Raw genomic sequence first — 21,910 nt, 5'->3', positions numbered from 1 at the left:
AGAAAACCCTGTTACAATCATAGAGTTGGAAGAGACCTCACGGGCCATCCAGTCCAACCCTCTGCAAAGAAGCAGGAAAATCACATTCAAAGTACCCCTGACAGATGGCCATCCAGCCTCTGCTTAAAAGCATTCAAAGGAGGAGCCCCCACTACACTCCGGGGCAGAGAATTCCAGAGCTGAACAGCTCCCACAATGAGGAAGTTCTCCCTAATATTCAGGTGGAATCTCCTTTCCTGTAGTTTAAAGCCATTGTTCCGCGTCCTAGTCTCCAGGGCAGCAGAAAACTAGCTTGCTCCCTGCTCCCTATGACTTCCCCTCAGGTATTTATCCATGGCTATCATGTCTCTTCTCAGCCTTCTCTTCTGCAGGCTAAACATACCCAGTTCTTTAAGTTGCTCCTCATAGGGCTTGTTCTCCAGACCCTTGATAATTTTAGTCACATTCCTCTGGACACATCCCAGCTTGTCAGCATCTCCCTTCAATTGCAGTGCCCAGAATTGGACATAGTGTGATTCCAGGTGTGGTCTGATCAAGGCATAATAGAGGGGTAGCATCACTTCCCTGGATCTAGACTCTATACTCCTATTTATGCAGGCCAAAATCCCATTGGCTTTTTTTGACTCCACATCACATTATTACCTCATGTTGAAGGGGTCACTTAGCCAACGTGACTCCATTTTAGAATTGCCTGTCTGCTTTGAAATTAAAAGGATCAGTCTCCCCTCTGAATTATGAAGATTTGCAACTTGCTGTTTTTCAGCATGTGTTCTAAGTTTAGCAAGAATCAGTTTCGGTCAAGCTTGTGGTGGGCCGATTCCAAGAAATGTATGCAATATATATATGTTACATATTTTCTGCTTGCACCTGTTGAAATGCTATCGAAATGTTGTGGTTAGAACATCCTGGACTTGTTGACAACGCAGGAAACTCTAGCTCACCACAAACTGAACTGGGGGATTTCCAGTAAATTCCAGTTCAGAAAGAGGAACTAAAATGTGATAAACAACTGCCCTATAAATTGGCCGGGATGAAAACATTCTTGGCCGACAGCTTTTGCAGCCTCACACTGCTGTGTGGCTCTGTCAGCCGGTAGCTACCTAATAAAAGGTGTTTTGTCCTCAACTAATTTTGGGCTCTTTACTGGTCTCATAGCGGCTTGGCGAACTCGGGTAATTTCAGTGATTGGGGTAGTTCCCAAATCACCCCTTTCAATGTTTAACTTGATGTCCATGAGGACTCCGAGATCTTTTTCACACATACTGCTGTTGAGCCAGGCGTCCTCATTCTGTATCTGCATTTCATTTTTTTCTGCCTAAGTGCAGTATCTTGCACTTGTCCCTGTGGAACATCATTATAACACCCCTAGGCAGCGCGAACACTGGAAACCAACACAGAGGCCAATAAACAATCTAATATCTTTATTAAAGCAATAAAAGTTCAAAACAAAAAGAAGCAGAGTATATATAGTCAAGCAGTTGACCTTTTAAAGAAGATCAAAATTAGTCCAATAGAATGAAGTTATATGTCCAGTATTAGAGTCTGAAGTCTATAATCCAAATAACCGAAACACACTCAAACTCTTTGGAAGTTTGAGTGGGGAAAAGAACAAGGTTTCACAAGAAGATTCTTGAAGTAAAGTCCAGAACAAGGATTCAAGGCTAGGCAAGGTATTTCGTGATGGATCTGAAACGCAGTCCAAACTTGGCAAGGAGTGGGACGCAACTCCCAGACTTCTCGTGAGTAAACACGCCAGCAGGCCATTTGGAAGCTCAGGAACAAGAGACGATGTGTTCTTCAGTCAATAGGCACGTTGACACCGCAACGGGGAAACTCAGCGCAGAACTTTTATTGAAGTTCAAGAGCTCCCCCAAACAGGTGTTTGACTCCCCAGATCTTCCCCAGAGAACGGAGCTGTTTCAACATCGCACCAGATGCCTGCCTCCTTGAAACTTCCCAAGAGAACCAACTTAGCCACAATCGCCTCTGTCCGCTAATCTCACGCTTCTCCTTAAGCTTTGTCTTTGGGAGCGATCTGTTTTGAGAAAACCCCTTCTATCAAACACCAAACTCTCTGAAGAACTAGGCTCCGTTTCAAGGGCATCCCTAAATGGCTCTGGCACGGAAATGTCAACAGGAGACATCTGGAAAGGGACAGAATCTTGCTGATGTGGAAGAAAGCCCAATTCCTCTTCAGTTTGATCAATGGCTGCGGAGTCATGGGCCAAAGGTATCTGAGACATCACAATCATTTTGTTAGTTTTGGACTATCTCTCTAGTCTGTTAAGATCATTTTGAATTCTGTTCCTGTCTTCCGGAGCATTGGCTACCCCTCCCAATTTTGTGTTGTCTGCAAACTTGATGATCATGCCTTCTAACCCTTCATTTAAGTAATTAATAAATATGTTAAACAGAACCGGGCCCAGGACAGGACCCTGCGGCACTTCACTCGTCACTTCTCTCCAGAATGAAGAGGAAGCATTGGTGAGCACCCTTTGGGTTCATTCGCTCAACCAGTTACAAATTCATGTAACCATAGTTTTGCCTAGCCCACATTTGACTAACATGTTTGCCAGTAGGTCAAAGTAACCATAGGTCAAAAACAACTTGAAGCTACACAACAACAGAGCAGCTTGGAAATAATAAGAAACAGCTATCTATAACCACCCCCTCCCCACACCCATTAATTCTAGAATGTGTGAAATGCGGGGAGATGACAGATACAGATATAGGTAAAGTGTTACAACTAAAATATTATGGGATTAACAATTGGATTTAAATTCAAATTAAAATGTCTGTTAGCTAGATATTGAAGAAGGCTGATAGAAAGAAAATAAACTAATTGGAAATGTGCTGGAGAAGACTTCTAAAAGGACTAAAATGACAAATCAATGAGTCCAAAAGCAAATCAGGTCTGAACTCTTCTTAGACGCCAGGATGACTAAACTGAGACAATTGAACATTGGCCATGCCACGATTCGCAAGAAGCCAATAAAGCTTGGTAAGGTAGAAGCCAAGAGAAGAAAAAATAACCGCAAAAACCGCAAAGAAGCCATGGCCCTGATTCTGCAAGATCTTAGCAGTGCTATTGATGATCGGGTGACTTACCCATGAGAGCACCTAAAGTCAAGGTTGACTTGATGGCAGTTAACATCAACAACAAATTAAAAAGGCAGTACAGTGTTCCCTCGCTACTTTGCGGTTCACTTTTTGTGCCCTCGCTGTTTTGCAGGCTTTTAATAAACACTAAAATAATAGTATAAATCATAAAATAATATTATAAATCCCTTATAAATCCCTCTTTCTACTTCCTTCCTAAGGAGAAGCCTAAGAAAGGAAAAGAAAAGGAGGGGCGAAGCAGCTTTGTTTTTGCCTCACAAGGCAGCAGCGGGAGCTTACCTGCATGTGCTTGAGAGGCAAGGAGAGGACAGAGACACTACTTGCAAACATATATAGCGTCTCTACTTTGCAGATTTTCACTTTTTGCGGGTGGTCCTGGACTGGAAGCCCTGCAATAAGTGAGGGAACACTGTACTTAAATTGTCAAAACCCCTTTCCTTTTTCTCCGCATGCCTGCCAGATTATAGTGGTCAGCCATCAGAAGGACAACAAGAAGAGAAGATCCCTGAAAAAGAAGTTCCAGAGCTTGGGAGTCACTGCTGAGAAGACTTATCCCCACATTTCTACCAGATGTGCCAATGGTGAAACTAAGGAAAGAACAGGGTTCTTTCCTTAGTTAATTTCCCCCCCTGATAACTTGATATTGCTCTGCACCTTGGCCTGGATCTTTTGACCCAAATCGGGATTTTAATATTATTGTGTATATTGACTTTTATGACTGTTTTTAATCATGTTGAAGTTTTACTGCTCGGTTTAATGTTTTACTGATTTGTGCTGTCGTGTCTGGGCATGGCCCCATGTAAGCCGCCCCGAGTCCCTCCGGGGAGATGGGGCGGGATATAAGAATAAAATTATTATTATTATTATTATTATTATTATTATTATTATTATTATTATTATTATTATTATTAACAGATAGCAAAGATCTTAGAGCTCTGGCAGGCTCATATAAGAGGATACAGTTCTTCAGCCAGTCTGAATCCAAGCTGGTTATAGGCCATAACTATAGAGACCAATAGACCAGTAGTTAAAATGAAAAGGAGCACATGCAAAGCCAAAACAGGTGGTGTCACTGATGCTAGAAAACCAGTTGTACTGGTATGGTAAACTAAATGTTCTGTTTATGCAGTCATGCAATTAATAATGTAGTAGTCTCCTGACTTCTTAGTGAACCACCAATGTTGTTTCTGTGTGGGATGGGCTTTAGCATTTCCCTGTGTTTTGCCACATTGTGTTATGTCTTGGAAAACCCACAGATGATTAATAGATAGACAGATAGATAGATAGATTTGCTGAAATATCTATAGCTCCCTATATCCAAGGGCGGAGTATGCAGATCAATTTAAAACAGTTTAAAACAATTGTTTGTTTGTTTTAAACTAGAACCATATTAAACCATTCACCACTTTCAACAAGCACAGTGCCACAGCAATAAGAACACAGACAAAAGCCTCTCAGTTCTCAAAGAAATGCATAGGTAAAAGTTAAGCAGCTATCCAGCTGCAATCCTATGTGTATCTATTTGGGTAGATATGTCAAGAATGTCTTGCTTCCCTGTCAAAGGTACCAATAGGAGCAATTTTTGTTTAAAATCATGGATTTTAAACTTGTATCTTACATTTAATCCTTGCTTTTTGTATTTTAATATGTATTTTGTAGAAATATGTTTCAATATGTGTATTTTGCAGAATATTTTTAGATTGTGTGTGTTAGTGATGTTGTAACTCACCACTAGGAGAGGTAAGAAATAAATTATTATTATTATTATTATTATTATTATTATTATTATTATTATTATTATTATTATTATTATTATTTGCCCTTTGGAAACTTTGGTAGAAGCTGAGCATTCTTTATCTGGAATTCCAAAAATTCGAACTGCCACATGAGTGGCTGACCCCTTTGCTTTCTTGTGGTCCAATGTAAAATGACTGTTTCATGCACAAAATAATTTAAAAAGTTGTATAAAATTAGCTTCGTGCTATGTGTATAAGATATCAAAAGATGAGTTCACCCATTTTTCCAAGCTCTGCTCCCAGCTTGAGCTATCCTCACTGTGAAAGCAATCTGCTTACAACTGCCTTATGGGTCAGAAGAATAATCAGTTTGTGAAATACTAAAGCAGTGGTTCTCAACCTGTGGGTCCCCAGATGTTTTGGCTGTCAACTCCCAGAAATCCCAACAGCTGGTAAACTGGCTGAGACTTCTGGGAGTTGTAGGCCAAAACACCTGGGGACATATAGGTTGAGAACCACTGTACTAAAGGATACAGCACAGTGAGTATCAGGTCTGCTTTCTATTTCTCTGCAATTTCTGCACATGATAACCAGGTTTCCATAGTCTCTAAGGACATTTTTGGAAGCATTCCGTTTACATTTTTACATTTCATGTCATCTTCCTACTACTCTTAAAGTGTTTGTTATTGCTATTACTAAAAAAAAGTAGCCTCTGCCAGAGTGCTGCTGCCTTACCAAACTAGGACTCCTAGAACTTCATAGCATTAAGCTATGGCAGCTAAAGTGCATTACTTCTAGAATGTAGATGCATCCTAGAGCCCCTGATGGCATAGCGGATTAAACCACTGAGCTGCTGAATTTGCTGAGCGAATCCCACTGGGCTAACAGTGGGAGCGGTGTGAACTCCCGCTGTTAGCCCAGCTTCAATAGGTACCACTCCGATGGAAAGGTAATGACGCTCCATGCAGTCATGCTGACCACATGACCTTGGAGGGGTCTACGGACAACGCTGGCTCTTCAGTTTAGAAATGGAGATGAGTGTCAACCCCCAGAGTTGGACATGACTGGACTTAATGTCAAGGGAAAACCTTTACCTTACTTTAACCTATATGCATCCTAAGTCTACAAAAGCTCATGCTAACAACTTATTATGGCCTTATCACATGAGGTCCTTTTTGGTGGCATGCATCAATTTGCCTATTGGTGGCATGCATCAATGACGGAATCCGCCAGCTCTCATCCCACGACAGAGCAACTTCCGGTGGGAATCACTCGTAAAAGTATAGGCAAACCGGTGCATGCCGCCATTGCAGCAACACGGGAGGCTTCCCATGTTGAATAGAAGTATAAATAATTGAAATAAATAAATAATAGAAGTCAATGAGGGGCCAACGCTTTCCCCCATGGGATGGGGACTTGGGTGAGTTGGGCAATGAATGACAATTCTGACAGCCCATCTGATGATGTCAAAAGTCTCTAAGGTACTACAAGTTCCTTTTGCATAGAGTCACTCCAGAATAACACAGCTATGCCTTTGAAATCAGATACATGTATACACCATGTGAATCAAGTATTTAAATCCAGGAATACCAGTATACCTTTAGCCAAAGGCATCATCATATTCACCCTGCCTGAATTTGCCCCCAGGCAACTGGGAAAGCAGCACAGGAAATAACCACGATAATATTTTGTGTGTATAGATCATACACAGACATTCAGTTTATACTTACATTTATATCTTAAATAATTGTACCTACAAGGTGGCAATCCATTTTCAAATTTTAGATTAATTCAGGATTAAAAACAAATTAGCTGACTGTATTTTAAAATGCAATATTTACAATAATAAAGTTGTTTGGAGGAACTGAATTGCATAACACATTATGTAAGGCCCATTGGCTGCAACAACATCATTTCCTCTCCAATCCATCCAGCAGGATCTAGGTCAGCCTATTCCTTGAGAACAATTCCAGTGAATTCCAGATAGAGCTTACTGATGCACAACTGGTTCAGATCCAGCCAGCTTCATTGTAGCTTGAAGACATCCAGGCAGTAGTTACCACCTTGTGGAGATTAAATAGTATATTGTTCCCTAACGTCAGCTGATCAAATGAAATGTTCAAGGATTTGTGAGATGCATACACCTGGCAATAGCCAGTCCCTATTTTGGGATACTGCAAAGGTTGACAGTGGCAGTGTGTCTGGCATCAATGTTCTGTCTGACAAGTACCCCACTAATGGAATAATGACAATGAATTGGATATCGTTAAACATTGCATTATGCATAATAAATTAATATAAATGTCAGATAAGTGGTTACAAAGCACAGTCAAACTGTTGCATTCACAGTATGATGAATGGAAGTTGCATTCACAATGTAGTATGCATGGAAGTTGCATTCACAATGTAGTATGCTTTCTTGTTTATTTTCTTGATTCTTCGAAAAGGGTGAGTAGACCCTTGATCCACAACTGGTTTCAACTATCTATAGTTTTTGTCTGATGGTAGGGTCTGCAAGTATTGGGTAACACTAATACAATTGTACAAAGTGTTTTTGGACTAGTAAAATTAGTTACTATTAATACATATTACTTACTTTTTTATTTAGTTCAAACAATTCAAGAATGAAATAAATGAACTATAAAATCTTTCATAGATATTGTGGAACCTATTGGGAACCTATAGTGGCTTAAAAGTTGTTCTCTTAAAAAATACAGAGTACCATGGAGTGCCACAGATACATTTAACAGTGTGATGAAGGTAGGGAAATCATCTGTTTCATTTCAAAATTGAGAAGACTGAGCTCCATACTTCCGTGCTTCAATGTGATGTGACAAAATTTGAAAACAAAATCTGTTCCTGGTTTGAAAGTATTATTGACTGTTTAAATATGTGGTACCTACTGTACTTTGGAAGTCGTTGTTATACTTCAGAAACTTCATTTTTGTGCCTGCCACAAACTATGTTGAATTAGTTGAGACTCTGCAAAATACTCATTGAAAAGCTATAGCAAAATGTGCTGTAGGATGTCCTGCAAAAACAACGTTTTTGCAATTTAATAATCTTTTTCCATGTTTTTATGATAGAACCAATTGGGAAATGCTATTTATAACCCAGGAACAAAAAATCATGTTATATAGTATAATCATACACATAAAACCCAATGCAAAATTAGTAAGAATTATTTTCATCAAGTAGATTTTGTTTTGGCTTTGTACCTTAGAACCTATTAGGAAGTCAAGGACTAAGGCAACTCCTGGCCTACTGACTTAATAAAATTAAGAACACATTCGTTATCACTGGCATCAATGATTACACATCCAAAGTCACAGGACTGCAACAGCAATTCTGTACGTTTGTTTAGAAATAAGCCACAAAGATGTGAGCGCAACCATCCCACAGTGGTTTTGTTAATTACTACTGTTGTGGTAATAATAACTATTTGTACTTGTTGCATTTCATTTCCTTCTCACCCCACTCATTACATCCCAAACCCACTCATCTGCCCACTAAAACATCTGCATGGTAATCTGGCAATTGAACCAGCATGCTTGACACCAGATGAAGTTTGCTGTAGTCCATGGAAGCCTGTGCAAAATAAAACTTGTTAGTATGTAAGGTTACTTGAGAATTTTAAATTTAAGACTGTGTCCTCTTTGTTGGGGGATGGGGTGGGTGGGGGTCAAAATGGGGATAATATCTGCCTGCGACAAAGAACTGGTGGGATCACAAGCCGGAAAAAGTTACAGAGGATGAGCATGTCAAGCTACTCTGGGACTTCCGAATTCAGACAGACAGGGTTTTGGAGCACAATATTCCTGACCTCATAATCATGTTAAAAGACAAAGTATGGATTGTTGATGTTGCAATCCCAGGTGATGGCAGGATTGAGGAGAAACAACTGGAAAAGTTGACACAATATGAGGATTTAAAGATCGAACTGCAAAGACTCTGGCACAAGCCAGTCAAGGTGGTCCCAGTGGTGATCAGCACACTGGGTGCAGTGCCTAAAGGCCTTGGCCTGCACTTAAACACAATCGGTGCTGACAAAATTACCATCTGCTAGCTGCAGAAGGCCACCTTACTGGGATCTGCTCGCATTATTCGCCGATACATCACACAGTCCTAGACACTTAGGAAATGTCCGACGTGTGATCCAATTCAACAGCCAGCAGAGTGTCTGCTGTGGACTCATCTTGTTGTGTTTCTAATAATAATAATAATAATAATAATAATAATAATAATAATCCAGCATGTCTATCTTGTTTGCTGTGTCATACAACATCATTGTGTCAATAATAATAATAATAATAATAATAATAATAATAATAATTGATCATATCCTCAGCTGCTGTAAGAAAATTGCACAGACAGACTACAAACAGAGGCACAACTGTGTGGCCCAAATGATCCATTGGAACTTATGCCTCAAGTACCACCTGCCAGCAGCAAAGGACTGGTGGGATCACAAACCAGCAAAGGTCGTGGAAAATGAACACGCAAAGATACTGTGGGACTTCCGAATCCAGACTGACAAAGTTCTGGAACACAACACACCAGACATCCCAGTTGTGGAAAAGAACAAGGTTTGGATAATTGATGTTGCCATCCCAGGTGACAGTCGCATTGATGAAAAACAACAGGAAAAACTCAGCCGCTATCAGGACCTCAAGATTGAACTTCAGAGACTCTGGCAGAAACCAGTGCAGGTGGTCCCGGTGGTGATGGGCACACTGGGTGCCGTGCCAAAAGATCTCAGCCGGCATTTGGAAACAATAGACATTGACAAAATTACGATCTGCCAACTGCAAAAGGCCACCCTGCTGGGATCTGCACGCATCATCCGAAAATACATCACACAGTCCTAGACACTTGGGAAGTGTTCGACTTGTGGTTTTGTGAAACGAAATCCAGCATATCTATCTTGTTTGCTGTGTCATACAACGTCGTTGTGTCAATAATAATAGTAATAATAATAATAATACCTTTATTTATAACCCACCCTCTCTCTCCGAAGGGACTCAGGATGATTTCCAAGACATAACACAAATGGCAAACATTCAATGCTGAATAGTAATCAAACAATAATCAAAGTAAAACATGAAATAGAATAAACACAATATAACTTATGAAGCAACCAAAAACGAAAGTAAAACTAATTACTAGAAATGTGCACTGTATTTGTCTCATTTGTTTCATTTGTGTTTCTGTTTCGTATCATCCATGTGGATGTCACAAAACAGAAAGACCCCCAGCGAAACAAAAACTGACTCGAAATGAAAGGCAGGCGGGAGCCGATATCAGCTTCAAGCCTGCCTTTCGGATTAATCAGCTGTAGGCCATGCAGAGCCCGGGTATGTAGGCCAAAAGCCTGCACCCGTAGGCCCAAAGCTCTCGGGCCTACAGGTGCAGCCTTTGGGCCTACACATCCAGGCCTCGCAGGGCCTGCGGTTGATTGCCGAATAAAGAGTGATCCTTACTCGGCAATTGGCTGGGCCTTGCAGCCGAATGTCGAATAAGGAGCACTCCTTACTCAGCACTTGCTGTAGGTCCTGCGAGGCCCGGGTGCTTAGGCCCAAGGGCTGCACCGGTAGGGCCAAAGCTCCCAGGCCTATGGGTGTAGGCTTTGGGCCTATGCACCCGGGACTCACAGGGCCTACAGCCAATTGCCGAGTAAGGAGCGATCCTTACTCGGCTATCAGCTGTAGGCCCTGCGAGGCCCGGCTCGGCATGGCCCAAATCCTGCACCCGTAAGCCCAGGCGCCTGGGCCTATGGGTGCAGGCTTTGGGCCTACATGCACAGGCCTGGTGGGGGAGATGTTGGGGGTGGCTGGGTCATCCTGCGCCTCCCCCCTTTGCCTGGCTCCTTACTAGGCATTTGAGCAGTGCTGTCTGGTGCTATGGCCTTTGCTGTCACCTTCCCCCCCTTGGGAAAAAAAGGGAAACAAAACAAAAACAAAACAAACGTCTGACCTCCCGATTTCAGGAGGTCAGATGAAAACAGATCAGGGCCTCAACGAAAGCAGGGATACAAAACAGAACAAGGTAAGTCCCAAAAGCCCATCTCAAGTAATTATCCTTAAAGTACACAAGAAGTGAAACCAATTAAAACACCATACATTAAAAGTGTATTATATTTTACAACATCCACAAGTTGAGATAATTAACTGGTGTCGAGGCGGGGATGCATGTGAGGTATGTTAATCCTCCTCTTCTCTGTAAGCTAAATTACACAGATGGGTCTTTAGAAGTTTCTTAAAGGAGAGGAGAGAGGGGGACATTTTTAGGGAATCATAGAATCATAGAATAGTAGAGTTGGAAGAGACCTCATGGGCCATCCAGTCCAACCCCCTGCCAAGAAGCAGGAAATCGCATTTAAAGCACCTCCGACAGATGGCCATCCAGCCTCTGCTTAAAAGCCTCCAAAGAAGGAGCCTCCACCACAGTCCGGGGGAGAGAGTTCCACTGCCGAACAGCCCTCACAGTGAGGAAGTTCTTCCTGATGTTCAGGTGGAATCTCCTTTCCTGTAGTTTGAAGCCATTGTTCCGTGTCCTAGTCTGCAGGGAAGCAGAAAACAAGCTTGCTCCCTCCTCCCTATGACTTCCCCTCACATATTTGTACATGGCTATCATGTCTCCTCTCAGCCTTCTCTTCTGCAGGCTAAACATGCCCAGTTCTTTAAGCCTCTCCTCATAGGGCTTGTTCTCCAGACCTTTGATCATTTTAGTTGCCCTCCTCTGGACGCTTTCCAGCTTGTCAACATCTCCCTTCAACTGTGGTGCCCAGAATTGGACGCAGTATTCCAGGTGTGGTCTGACCAAGGCAAAATAGAGGGGGAGCATGACTTCCCTGGATCTAGACGCTCTACCCCTAGTGATGCAGGCCAGAATCCCGTTGGCTTTCTTAGCACCCGTATCACATTGCTGGCTCATGTTTAGCTTGTTGTCCACAAGGACTCCAAGATCTTTTTCACATGTACTGCTGTCTAGCCAGGTGTCCCCCATTCTGTATCTTTGCATTCCGTTTTTTCTGCCGAAGTGAAATATCTTGCACTTGTCCCTGTTGAACTTCATTTTGTTGAAGAAGGGAATTCCAGAGGCAGGGAATGACCATGGAGAAGGCTCCCTCTCTCGTTCTCACCAGCCATGCTTGAGACGGGGGTGGGACTGAGTGCACGGACCACAATGCTCGAGGTGATTTGTACGCGGAGATGTGGTTTTTCAAATAGTCTGGGCCTGATGTTTTTACCGTAAATTATCAGCAATATAATATGACCATGAATTCCTAGCCAGTGCTGCTTTTTATTTTCTTAAGGAGAACAGAAGCCAATAGGAGAATAGACTGTCTGCAACAACAAGACACACATGGAGTCCTGCCAAATAAATCTTGTAAAGCTGGCATGACTCAGTAGAGCAGATTGTATGGGAAATGTCACGGAGAAGTCCACTTCTACAAGCAAAATCCTGTTTATGTCATGGTGAGTAAAGTCCAGTCTAATTATCTGGTATGAATCAAAATGCTGAATGTATATTTATTTAATGAGTTCCCCTCAGGGATAGAATCAGGCTGGGGACTCAAAGCAGTGGCCAGGCCAAATTAAAAATGTAAAAACATTTTACTCAGGCATCCAACGCAAACACAGCTCAAGTATATAGATGTGCAAATAACGCACATACCCAAATATTACATGCATAATACCTTACTTCAGAAATCCATTTAAAGGAAGGTAAACCTGTGAGGATGACAGTACAAAGCTTGCAGCACCACAATGGGTAGGCACACGCACCAAATACATAAATTGCCAGTCTCATATAAAGACTGATTTAGAAAACGATGAGACATAGCATGCCTGTATTTTATTTTTAGATTTCCCAGCTTATTATTCAAACCTGTTGTGCAGGTTGTTTCTGTCTAGCATCCAATATATTTAATTAATTAATTAAGTCCAGACAACTTACTTTGGGCAGCAACTCTCGGAGCCTTCACGATGACTGAATAGAAAATGGCCATTGTCTACCCCAAATAACATGAATTGTAAAAATTAGTGGTATGGAGGCCTGGGTGTAGATCAAATCTGTGCTCCAATGTATCTTGGTGTTCTTCTCCCTTATTATAACTAATTATAATTAATTATAATTAATTAATTATAGAAGGTGAGTCAAAATACATTAATTAATTAATTAATTAATTAAATGTATTTTGACTCACCTTCTATACACCAATGCACTCATAGTAATGAGTAATAAAGTATGGTGCAGTAATTTGAACATCAGGATATGTGGTGTAGTGGTTTGAGAATTGGAATTTGACTCTGGAGACCAGGACACAACTGGGTGACATTTGACAAGGCACACTCTCTCTGCCTCAAAGTAAGACAGAAGCAACCCTACTCTGAATAAATCTTGCCCAAAAATCTCTGTGATGTTTCACCTTAGGGTTTCCATAAGTCGGAAATGACTTGATGGCACACAATAACAACGATGAATCATAAAACAGTGTAGTCTTTATTCACCGTGATGAATAATAAGACATGAACTACAAATTGCAGCATACAAAATAAGACAGGCCAACTGTAAGGCCACGTGCTGCCAGAGGAGGGCTGCCAAGTGTCCAGGGAAGAAGATAAATCCCTAGGGCAATAGTGCTGAAAGAGGAGAAAGTTTGAGTTTTGTGTGTGGGATGGCTTTAAGCCATGGATGCTGATCTCCACCCATTCTCATCTGGCAGCAAGCTGGCTGGCTCAGCCAAAACATGTTTTTATGTGTGTTAAATCCGAGCGCACATTGGCACACCAAGACAGACATGCATAAGATATCGTGTTATGGAAGTAGTAGGACATTTTTGACAGATGTTCAATGTCTGAATTTAGAGCAAGATTGCAGGGCTGGAATTGTGAATGTAGTTTCCCTGTGCACATATGTGTGTTTTTCAAGCCAATGTGTTTAAGGTTCAGAAATTGGCAATACTGTACTGTGGTATTCCTTTGGTTGCATGTTTGATAAGGTATTTGATGGGTCATTCAATTTCACAACACTGGCATTCAACACAAAGGGTGTTCAGTACAGCTGTCATGTATTTTTGCATACATGGATTCATCCAACAGAGCTCCTACATAGCATCTCAGCTGAAAAAGCCTAGAGTGAAGGAAAAGGACTGGGAAGAGAAAGTGCAGACAAATGCTCTTGGGATCATTCTGTCATTTGGAGCAAGGCAAAGAGTAGAAGGGCAGCATCATGATGCTTGAACATTAATGTTTCACAAGCCCTGGCAGGAGTAGCAACACATAGCCCAGAAATCAAACAAATACCTGCTTTCCATAAGCAACAGCGTCAACATAGAGCATGGGAAAACTCCACATTGGTCATGTGTGTCTTTTGTAAATGTTATGCTAACTTTAATACAACGGGCAACATGTAACCACATCTGAGATCTTTTGACTCCAAATGCCCTACTGTGGACCTCATTACACTGAGGCCAATAAGCTGGACGGCAGTGAGGCAATTTGCCATGCAGTGTGGCGAATCCAGTAGGCAGCGGGGGGAAACCATTGTCTCGCATAACCCGCTGCACCGCTTTCCCCATTACATGGGGGAAAGTGTAACTATCTGGTTTCCCCCCTGTTCTTCCCAATAAGTTGCCAGGATGCTTCCTCAATATAGCCCTGCCAGAAGAAGCCTTATGTTGTGTGATAGCATCCAGCGGGCTCCATTGTGGAAGTCCTGGCAGTGTGCAAATCTCCATTTGTTGAGGTTGAATATCCTCTAAGAGCCATGTCTGTCATATGTATGCTGGTTATTGCTAATGCAGGATTTCTCCATTCCCTGAGGTTTCTGTGCCAAAACATGGGTCCAAGGGAGGCCTTTGGTGATGTCATTAAGCATTAGAAATTAAGAACCAATCAAAGTTGCTCTTTGATTATTGTTTAAACACTCAAAAATCCCAGATGTTCCTGTTTAGAAATTAAGAAAGTAATCTTAACTAAGGGGCTATTTTCAGATCAGATGAAAAGGAAGGTTGGTGTTAGCTATGATACATTCATTTCCAGCAGATAAGGGATGAACCTCCTGTGGTTTGAGTTGCTCCTCCAACAGGCAGGAAAGAGGGAAAAAAACCTTTCGGTATCTCCATTTGAGGGGAACAACTGCTATCAGTTGTTCCCCTCAAAGAGATGAATGATCTGGAAAGAAAAAAAAACTTTACAATTTTAATAATTTTTGTAGAAATTCACAACTGGTCAACAAGAAAACCAGGGGAAACAGCTTGTAGTATCATCACTCTCCCTCTGAGAAAACTATGTACAGTTCAACTATGTTTCTTTGCAGCATCATTCAAGGTGGGGAGAATCTTCATTCCTTATCTGTTGGAAATGAACATATCAAGGCAAGACAAATGTTTTGTTTTCCCAGCAGATAAGAGAGGTACATCATATAGTTTAGGACAGTGGTTCTCAACCTGCGAGTCCCCAGATGTTTTGGCCTTCAAATCCCAGAAATCCTAACAGCCGAAATGATTTTCTCTGAGGTGCCAGAATCTTTAAGCCCAAACTAAATTGCCACTGGAGAAATGGAATATTTTCCTCCTTGCTATTTACATCACACCTTGGCTTCTCCACTCCTTAGATTTTATCAGATCAGAGTAAGAGCAACGACCTTTGGTCTAGCACTGAAAGCTTTAGAAGGATTAGGGCTGGTATCCATCCAAGATATTAGGTTTGCAATGTCTTAATTCTGTGTCCCAGACTAGGGCCACTCTATTGTTCCCAGAGAAAAGGGGGGCCTGGCAATAATGGAGATAGGAATAAAAAGTCCCTGAAGAGAGAAAGAAGAGGCTTCATGTGCCTTTTAAGGTTGGCATCTTCACCTGTTGATTTTGTTTGCAATCCTCTCCTGTACCTTGGCATGAACACAGAATGAGGCAAAGGAACAGGGCATCCCTGAGGAGACATTACACGTGTATGATCGGCACACTGGGTGCAGTGCCTAAAGAGTTTGGCCTGCAATTAAACACAATCGGCGCTGACAAAATTACCACCTGCCAGCTGCAGAAGGCCACCTTACTGGGATCTGTGTGCATTATTCGCCAATACATCACACAGTCCTAGACACTTGGGAAGTGTCCAACGTGTGATTCAATACAACAGCCAGCAGAGTGACTGTTGTGGACTCATCTTGTTGTGTTTCTAATGATGATGATAATAATAATAATAATAATAATAATAATAATAATAATAATAATGGTTTATTATTATTTAAATACCTGCTAGAAATAGACTATCAGAGTTAGCTTGGTTCCTGTGGGAAAGGTGGGACTAACAAGCACCTTCTGAGTCTAAGCTCCCTGTTCCCACTGCTGGCATCCACAGCTTCTTTCCTCCCCTACTTGCAGAAACTAGGAGGAGCTGGCATGTGACATAGCTTCTGCCAGGCTTTTGACAGCACTGTGTCCCAGTGCCATAAAGCCTGGCTATAATGAAGAGATAGCAGATGCCCACGTGCCTTTTAAAGGACCACCTCAGTCTTTTTGTCCTCGGAATCCTTTGGGTATTCTCTTCATTTTGGTGATACAAAACAGAGGATTCAAGGGATTGAAGTCTCATCATAACCGATTAAATGTTTGTTTGGTCCACCCCCACCCAAACATACACATTTTGCATAACATTAGCAGTGAATGCCACCTCCAATTATTGTCGTATACAATAATTCTCCATTTCCCCGAGAGACATCTGGATTTAGGTGAGGAAGTGGGGGGGAAAGAGTCTCTGAAGATTGTTATCGACCGCGATGTGGTATGGATCTGCCCTGTGAGGGAGATCCGATCCGTCTCTCAGAGGAGGGAACGAACCTTGGCGAGCCGACCAAAAAGTAGAAAATAACCCGGAATATAATTTACCTGAGACCTGAAAGAAAAAGGCTCCGCCAAGTTGAAGGAAAAACCGTCAAAGCGTTTTAATTAAAGCGATTCAGCTGAAAAGGACATCAAGCCGCGATAATTCGACATGTGAGATGTAACAATTCGGTGAAAATAAAGCCATTTTATACATTTCCAAGTTTGAAGTCTGTTTGAACTTCCCGCCCCGTCCCTCCGCCCATCTGGCTGCTGATAGGTCGAGGGCGCCGCACTAGGTGGGAGCTTGGTTTCCCGCTCTGCGCCTTGGCCAATGAGGAACAACCTTCGTCTCTGTCAGGGCCAATCAGGTTGAGGGAGGCGGGAGTCAGCTAGACAATGGATTTTGGTGAATGAATCATTGGAGTTATCTTATGCCAATTGACTACCTGAGGCTAGCGCCTTCTAAGATAATCTTAAGATTATTGCTGTTTTGAATAGGGCCATTTGGAATGTCCGGGGTTTTACGCACATACACAGTTCATGAACACCTAAGGTGTGGCGGAGGTGACAGCAAACATTGACAATATGGGGTTATGGTGGCCGGACCAGCGGGAGGCCTTCCTATGGCTCCCCAGGGGTCCAGGTGAGTTAGTGGTCAACATTACCATATGAGATTTAATCACCCAGGGGACTGCTTCGATCTGGGGTGGCTCAATCTCTCACTATGGACCATGCAGATGCAAAATAGATTAAATTTTATGGTGACAGTTTATCCTCTTTTGTGTGTGAAGCCCAGAATCTAGGGTGAGGGAAGGCGGGAATTTTCAGGGTGAACTGGAGTTCAGGCTATGCCTTCATTGATTAAAATATACCAGGGAATGATATCTAAAGTAACAATTAAAATAATACCTAAGATATGCCATACATTCACCAAGGGGAAGTTCATGTAAAGTATTTGGGGAATTCAGTGTGTGTGTACCAGCAAATTCATAATATAATCAAAGTTCATGCACAGAGTTCATAGACAATAGAGGAAGTTCATAGACATGTGGTTCATGGTTCATGAAAAGTTCATAAGCAGCTCAGGTACTTGGGGGTTCATAAAAATAATAAAGTGAAAGAATTCAAGTTGATTTCTGTCCTTGGGAGTCCAGCAATCCATGGAACTGCAGGTAAGTATATGAATGAAGAATCCGGTCATTCATAAAAAGGAACGAATGAACAGAAGAAATTCATCCGGGAGCTCTTGCCACCATAGAGATCACAGCTGGTCCTTGGAGAAACTACACTTCTCTCTCAGGGGGAATGGCAGTCCACCACCAGCAGCCCTGGAGAAAAACCCATGTTCTTGCGGTGGCAATCCACCAGCCGCGAAAGCTGAGGAGCGGCTGCGGCTGAAAAAGAGCAATCAGAGCTGGCTTTTTTGACAGTCAGCTGATTCGGAGCTTTAAACTGGACCGATTTGGGCGCTGTTGGTTGTCCCGGAACCAGGAGCCTCAAAAAGCGTTAGATATAAAAGATAGGCATGCTTGGAACGTTTTTTGATGAAGTTATCGCACTTAGAACGAAGGCAGGACCAAGAAGAGGGCCTTCCCTTCCAAAGGTGGGATGAAGCTTCTTGTGCTTTCTAGGAGTAAGCCATCCTGGAATCAAAGCCTGAAGTTCCCTCTCCGCTGGGCCTCATTTAGGTCTCTCCTTGGCCATGTGGTCAAGATGGTGACCATCCATGCCTCCAACACAATTACAACATAAAGTATTAAAATCAACTCGGTACAGTCCCTAATATTGCCAATGTCCATTTCTGGAGGCTGCTAGCTGGTCTTCTTTACCAAATGGGGTGCCGAGATACAACCGGTGTTGGAGTGATTGGTCTGTGATTCAATCTATCTAGAACAGTTGTTCCCAACTTTTGGGCCTCCAGATGTTTTGGACTTCAGCTCCCACAATTCTTAACAGCTGGTAAGATTGCTGGGATTCTGGGAGTTGAAGTCTAAAACACCTAAAGGAACAAAGGTTGCAAACTACTTTCCTAGAATATGTTCTTCCTCTTTTCCTCCTGCCTGTTACCTTGCCAAAGAGACAGAATAAGCAACCTTGCTAGATGCAGAACTGAGTGAAAGGCCTGGTACCACAAGGACTCAAAGAAAAGGAGGAAGCTGTAAATCCATAGATGTCCACCCCCAGAGAGTCTCTGCAAACTGTAGCAAATCAATAAAGTTTGGAAAGTATAACAAGCTGCTACTCTGTTAACTTCGCCAGATATGTGCACACAGCTATTTCCTTTTTGCTTGAAGCCGAGCCCACGAAAACTGGAGAATTTGCAGCCACATCTTTCACCTACAGAATACCCCTGAAAATTGAAGACATAAGGTATAGCAACCCTAGTTTGGACCCTGCTAGGCAGTTTTAGGACCAAAAGATGACTGATTATTTTCCAATTCTTCTTGCAAAAGGGCCCCTCCTGAGTCCCAAATAAGCAGAGGGAGTGTGTGTTTGCGTGTGTGAGCATGTGCAGTGCCGGACTCAGTCAAAAAATATTGATTTCCAGGAAACAAAGAGGCTCCACCCATAAATATAATTTTTACAAGAAACAAATGATTTTTCAAAATAAATATGTAAGTGGAAAAGGTTCAATTAAAAGTACAGTAGAGTCTCACTTATCCAACATAAACGGGCCAGCAGAACGTTGGATAAGCGAATATGTTGGATAATAAGGAGAGATTAAGAAAAAGCCTATTAAACATCAAAATAGGTTATGATTTTACAAATTAAGCACCAAAACATCATGTTATACAACAAATTTGACAGAAAAAGTAATTCATTACACATTAATGCTATGTAGTAATTACTGTATTTACGAATTTAGCACCAAAATATCACGATGTATTGAAAACATTGACTACAAAAATGCGTTGGATAATCCAGAACGTTGGATAAGTGAGCGTTGGATAAGTGAGACTCTACTGTATTATTAAACTAATAATACAGCACAACATTTTGTTGAATACATTGGATTGTTGAATATAATGGAATGTCTATTCGATTTTCAAGCTACTACAAAGTCATTAACATTTTTAAAGTATTACCTACTGCTTTAGGGGCGATCCACCACTCTGTGTAAAAATGTGGCAAAATTCCCCCCTTCCTGAGAATTCAACTAGAATTCAAGTGCACATTTTGTGCAATAATAATAATAATAATAATAATAATAATAATAATAATAATAATAACTTTATTTATACCCCGCCACCATCTCCCCAACGGGGACTCGGGGCGACTTACATGGGGCCATGCCCAGACACCATACAATATAACAAAATAAAACAACATATCATAACACAATAATAATAATAATAATAATAATAATAATAATGGGTATATGGTAGGTGTTTAGAGGGCTGCCTTCCAGGGTGTCCATTCCCTTAATCCTTAAAACAAATTGCTTAATTTGTAAACTCTTGACATTTATTTATTTATATATATACCATATTTATCTCCCACCTTTCTCAAATCCTGGGGGGACTCAAGGTGGCTTACAAATGGGACTTCATAGTGCCTACAACATAAAACATAAAAAGTTACATTAAGATGAAAATAAGGGTCAGTGCTATTGCTCCAATTCAGCTGGAAGCAGAGTAAACTTCTGGCTACTGTAATTTTAACCAAAGGAAGGTAATTTAATATTTCATCCACAGAGAAAGACCTGGGGTCCTGCTTGTACAAACCCATGGGGAAAACACCAGCATCTCAGCCTGTGTCAGCTCCGACACATGGAGTTGAACCATATAGTTATCCAAACTTAAATAAAACTAATGAATTGATTTTATGCTTTAATTCACCATTCAACAGGGGATGCAGTGGGCCTACTCCAGTTGGAACAATAAACTGGACTCAAACTCGTGTGCCCTACTATACATCTAAGGACTTTATCCTTTTATCGAGAAAGTAGAAACACACACCCAAACAATATGAATTATATGAAATAGTCAGCCACGTGGTCATTTCTAATTGCCCTCAAAATTAACCTTCCATGAATTTCATTGGAATGTTGCTTCACCACACCTTTGAATCATCTTCTTGCATGTCGTTTCATGGGGTTCAGTCTTTAAAGAAGACGGAGAATTTACTCACCCTCATCACACAGGATCACTTCCTCCCCTTTCTAGCTCAACCATTTCAAGGATACCAGCACATTTTTAAAACAGGCATCCTTTTTGAGACACCACGTTTCATGGGATCGTCCCCCTTAAGCCCCTTACACTAAAGGAGACAGGCACACTTTTAAAAACACTTATTTTACTGCCTTTAAACCACTAATGGAAATAGAAGGAGCATTAGCAGACCACTCACAGGAATGCCCCCACTGAAACATCACAAAGCAGTTTGGCAAACCCAGCCACTTCCTATCACGAGGAAAATATTTTAAGTGTTTTATGTGCAAGAAAAGGAGTGGAGTCAATTTCTGCCCATCTTTGAAATTTCTAAATGCTGTGGAAGCTGAGTCCCACGAGCAACCACTGAAAGCAGTCCTGTGTCATTTGATGGGCTTCATGGATGTCTGTCTTTGAAGTGTGTAGAAACAGGTAGAAATGAAGGAAAACTTCCATATGATGAGGTCCTAACCCAGCCTAAATGAAGTTTAGCAATATAAAAACCATATAAAGACAGAGCTGTGAACTTGCCTTTCCATGGGAAACATGTGGGCAGGGAGCTAGGTTTCCCCTACATTTGGAAGAAGTATTCTACATATTTATATACACACTAGAGCAGTAGTTCTCAACCTGTGGTCCCGAGGTGTTTTGGCCTACAACTCCCAGAAATCCCAGCCAGTTTACCAGCTGTTAGGATTTCTGGGAATTGAAGGCCAAAACATCTGGGGAACCACAGGTTGAGAACCACTGCACTAGAGGCTTCATCGCATTGAAACAGGGAAGTGTTTGGGTCTCTACTAGTGTTGTGCTTTCGTACAGAATTGCTGTTTGTTGTGTGTAGTTTCATTTGTTTGATCTCATTTTTGTATTTGTTCCCACTAACGAAAATGGGGCACCTATACGAACAGAATTTTTGTCTGGTTTATGAAAAAACTGAAAATTTTCAGACCATTGGCTGCAATGGGAGAGCTTCTGAGGCTCCCCCCCCCCCCTCGGTTTTTGGGCTAGAGGGGTGAATATCACCACACACAGAGGGCATTTCGACTCCTTTTAGCCCACCAACTTTTAAAACATTT

At 41.7% G+C, this 21,910-nt stretch overlaps 1 protein-coding gene across 2 annotated transcripts in view; it reads left to right on the top strand.

The window, feature by feature from the left end:
- The first annotated feature begins 10,672 nt into the window (after window positions 1–10,672).
- asah2 (N-acylsphingosine amidohydrolase 2) overlaps window positions 10,673–21,910 on the top strand; it is an 86,027-nt gene continuing 74,789 nt past the window's right edge. The window contains exons 1-2 of one of the 2 annotated variants that reach the window (XM_062976185.1): window positions 10,673–10,901; window positions 12,172–12,334. In XM_062976185.1, coding sequence (XP_062832255.1) covers window positions 12,286–12,334 — 49 coding nt within the window. In that variant the 5' untranslated portion in view covers window positions 10,673–10,901; window positions 12,172–12,285. Of the gene's footprint in view, window positions 10,902–12,171; window positions 12,335–21,910 lie in introns of those variants that run through there. The other variant, XM_062976186.1, reaches the window with a different exon arrangement.

This window comes from Anolis carolinensis, chromosome 3 (genome assembly GCF_035594765.1).
Source record: "Anolis carolinensis isolate JA03-04 chromosome 3, rAnoCar3.1.pri, whole genome shotgun sequence".
NCBI lineage: Eukaryota > Metazoa > Chordata > Lepidosauria > Squamata > Dactyloidae > Anolis > Anolis carolinensis.
This window is presented reverse-complemented; position numbering and strand designations above follow the sequence as displayed.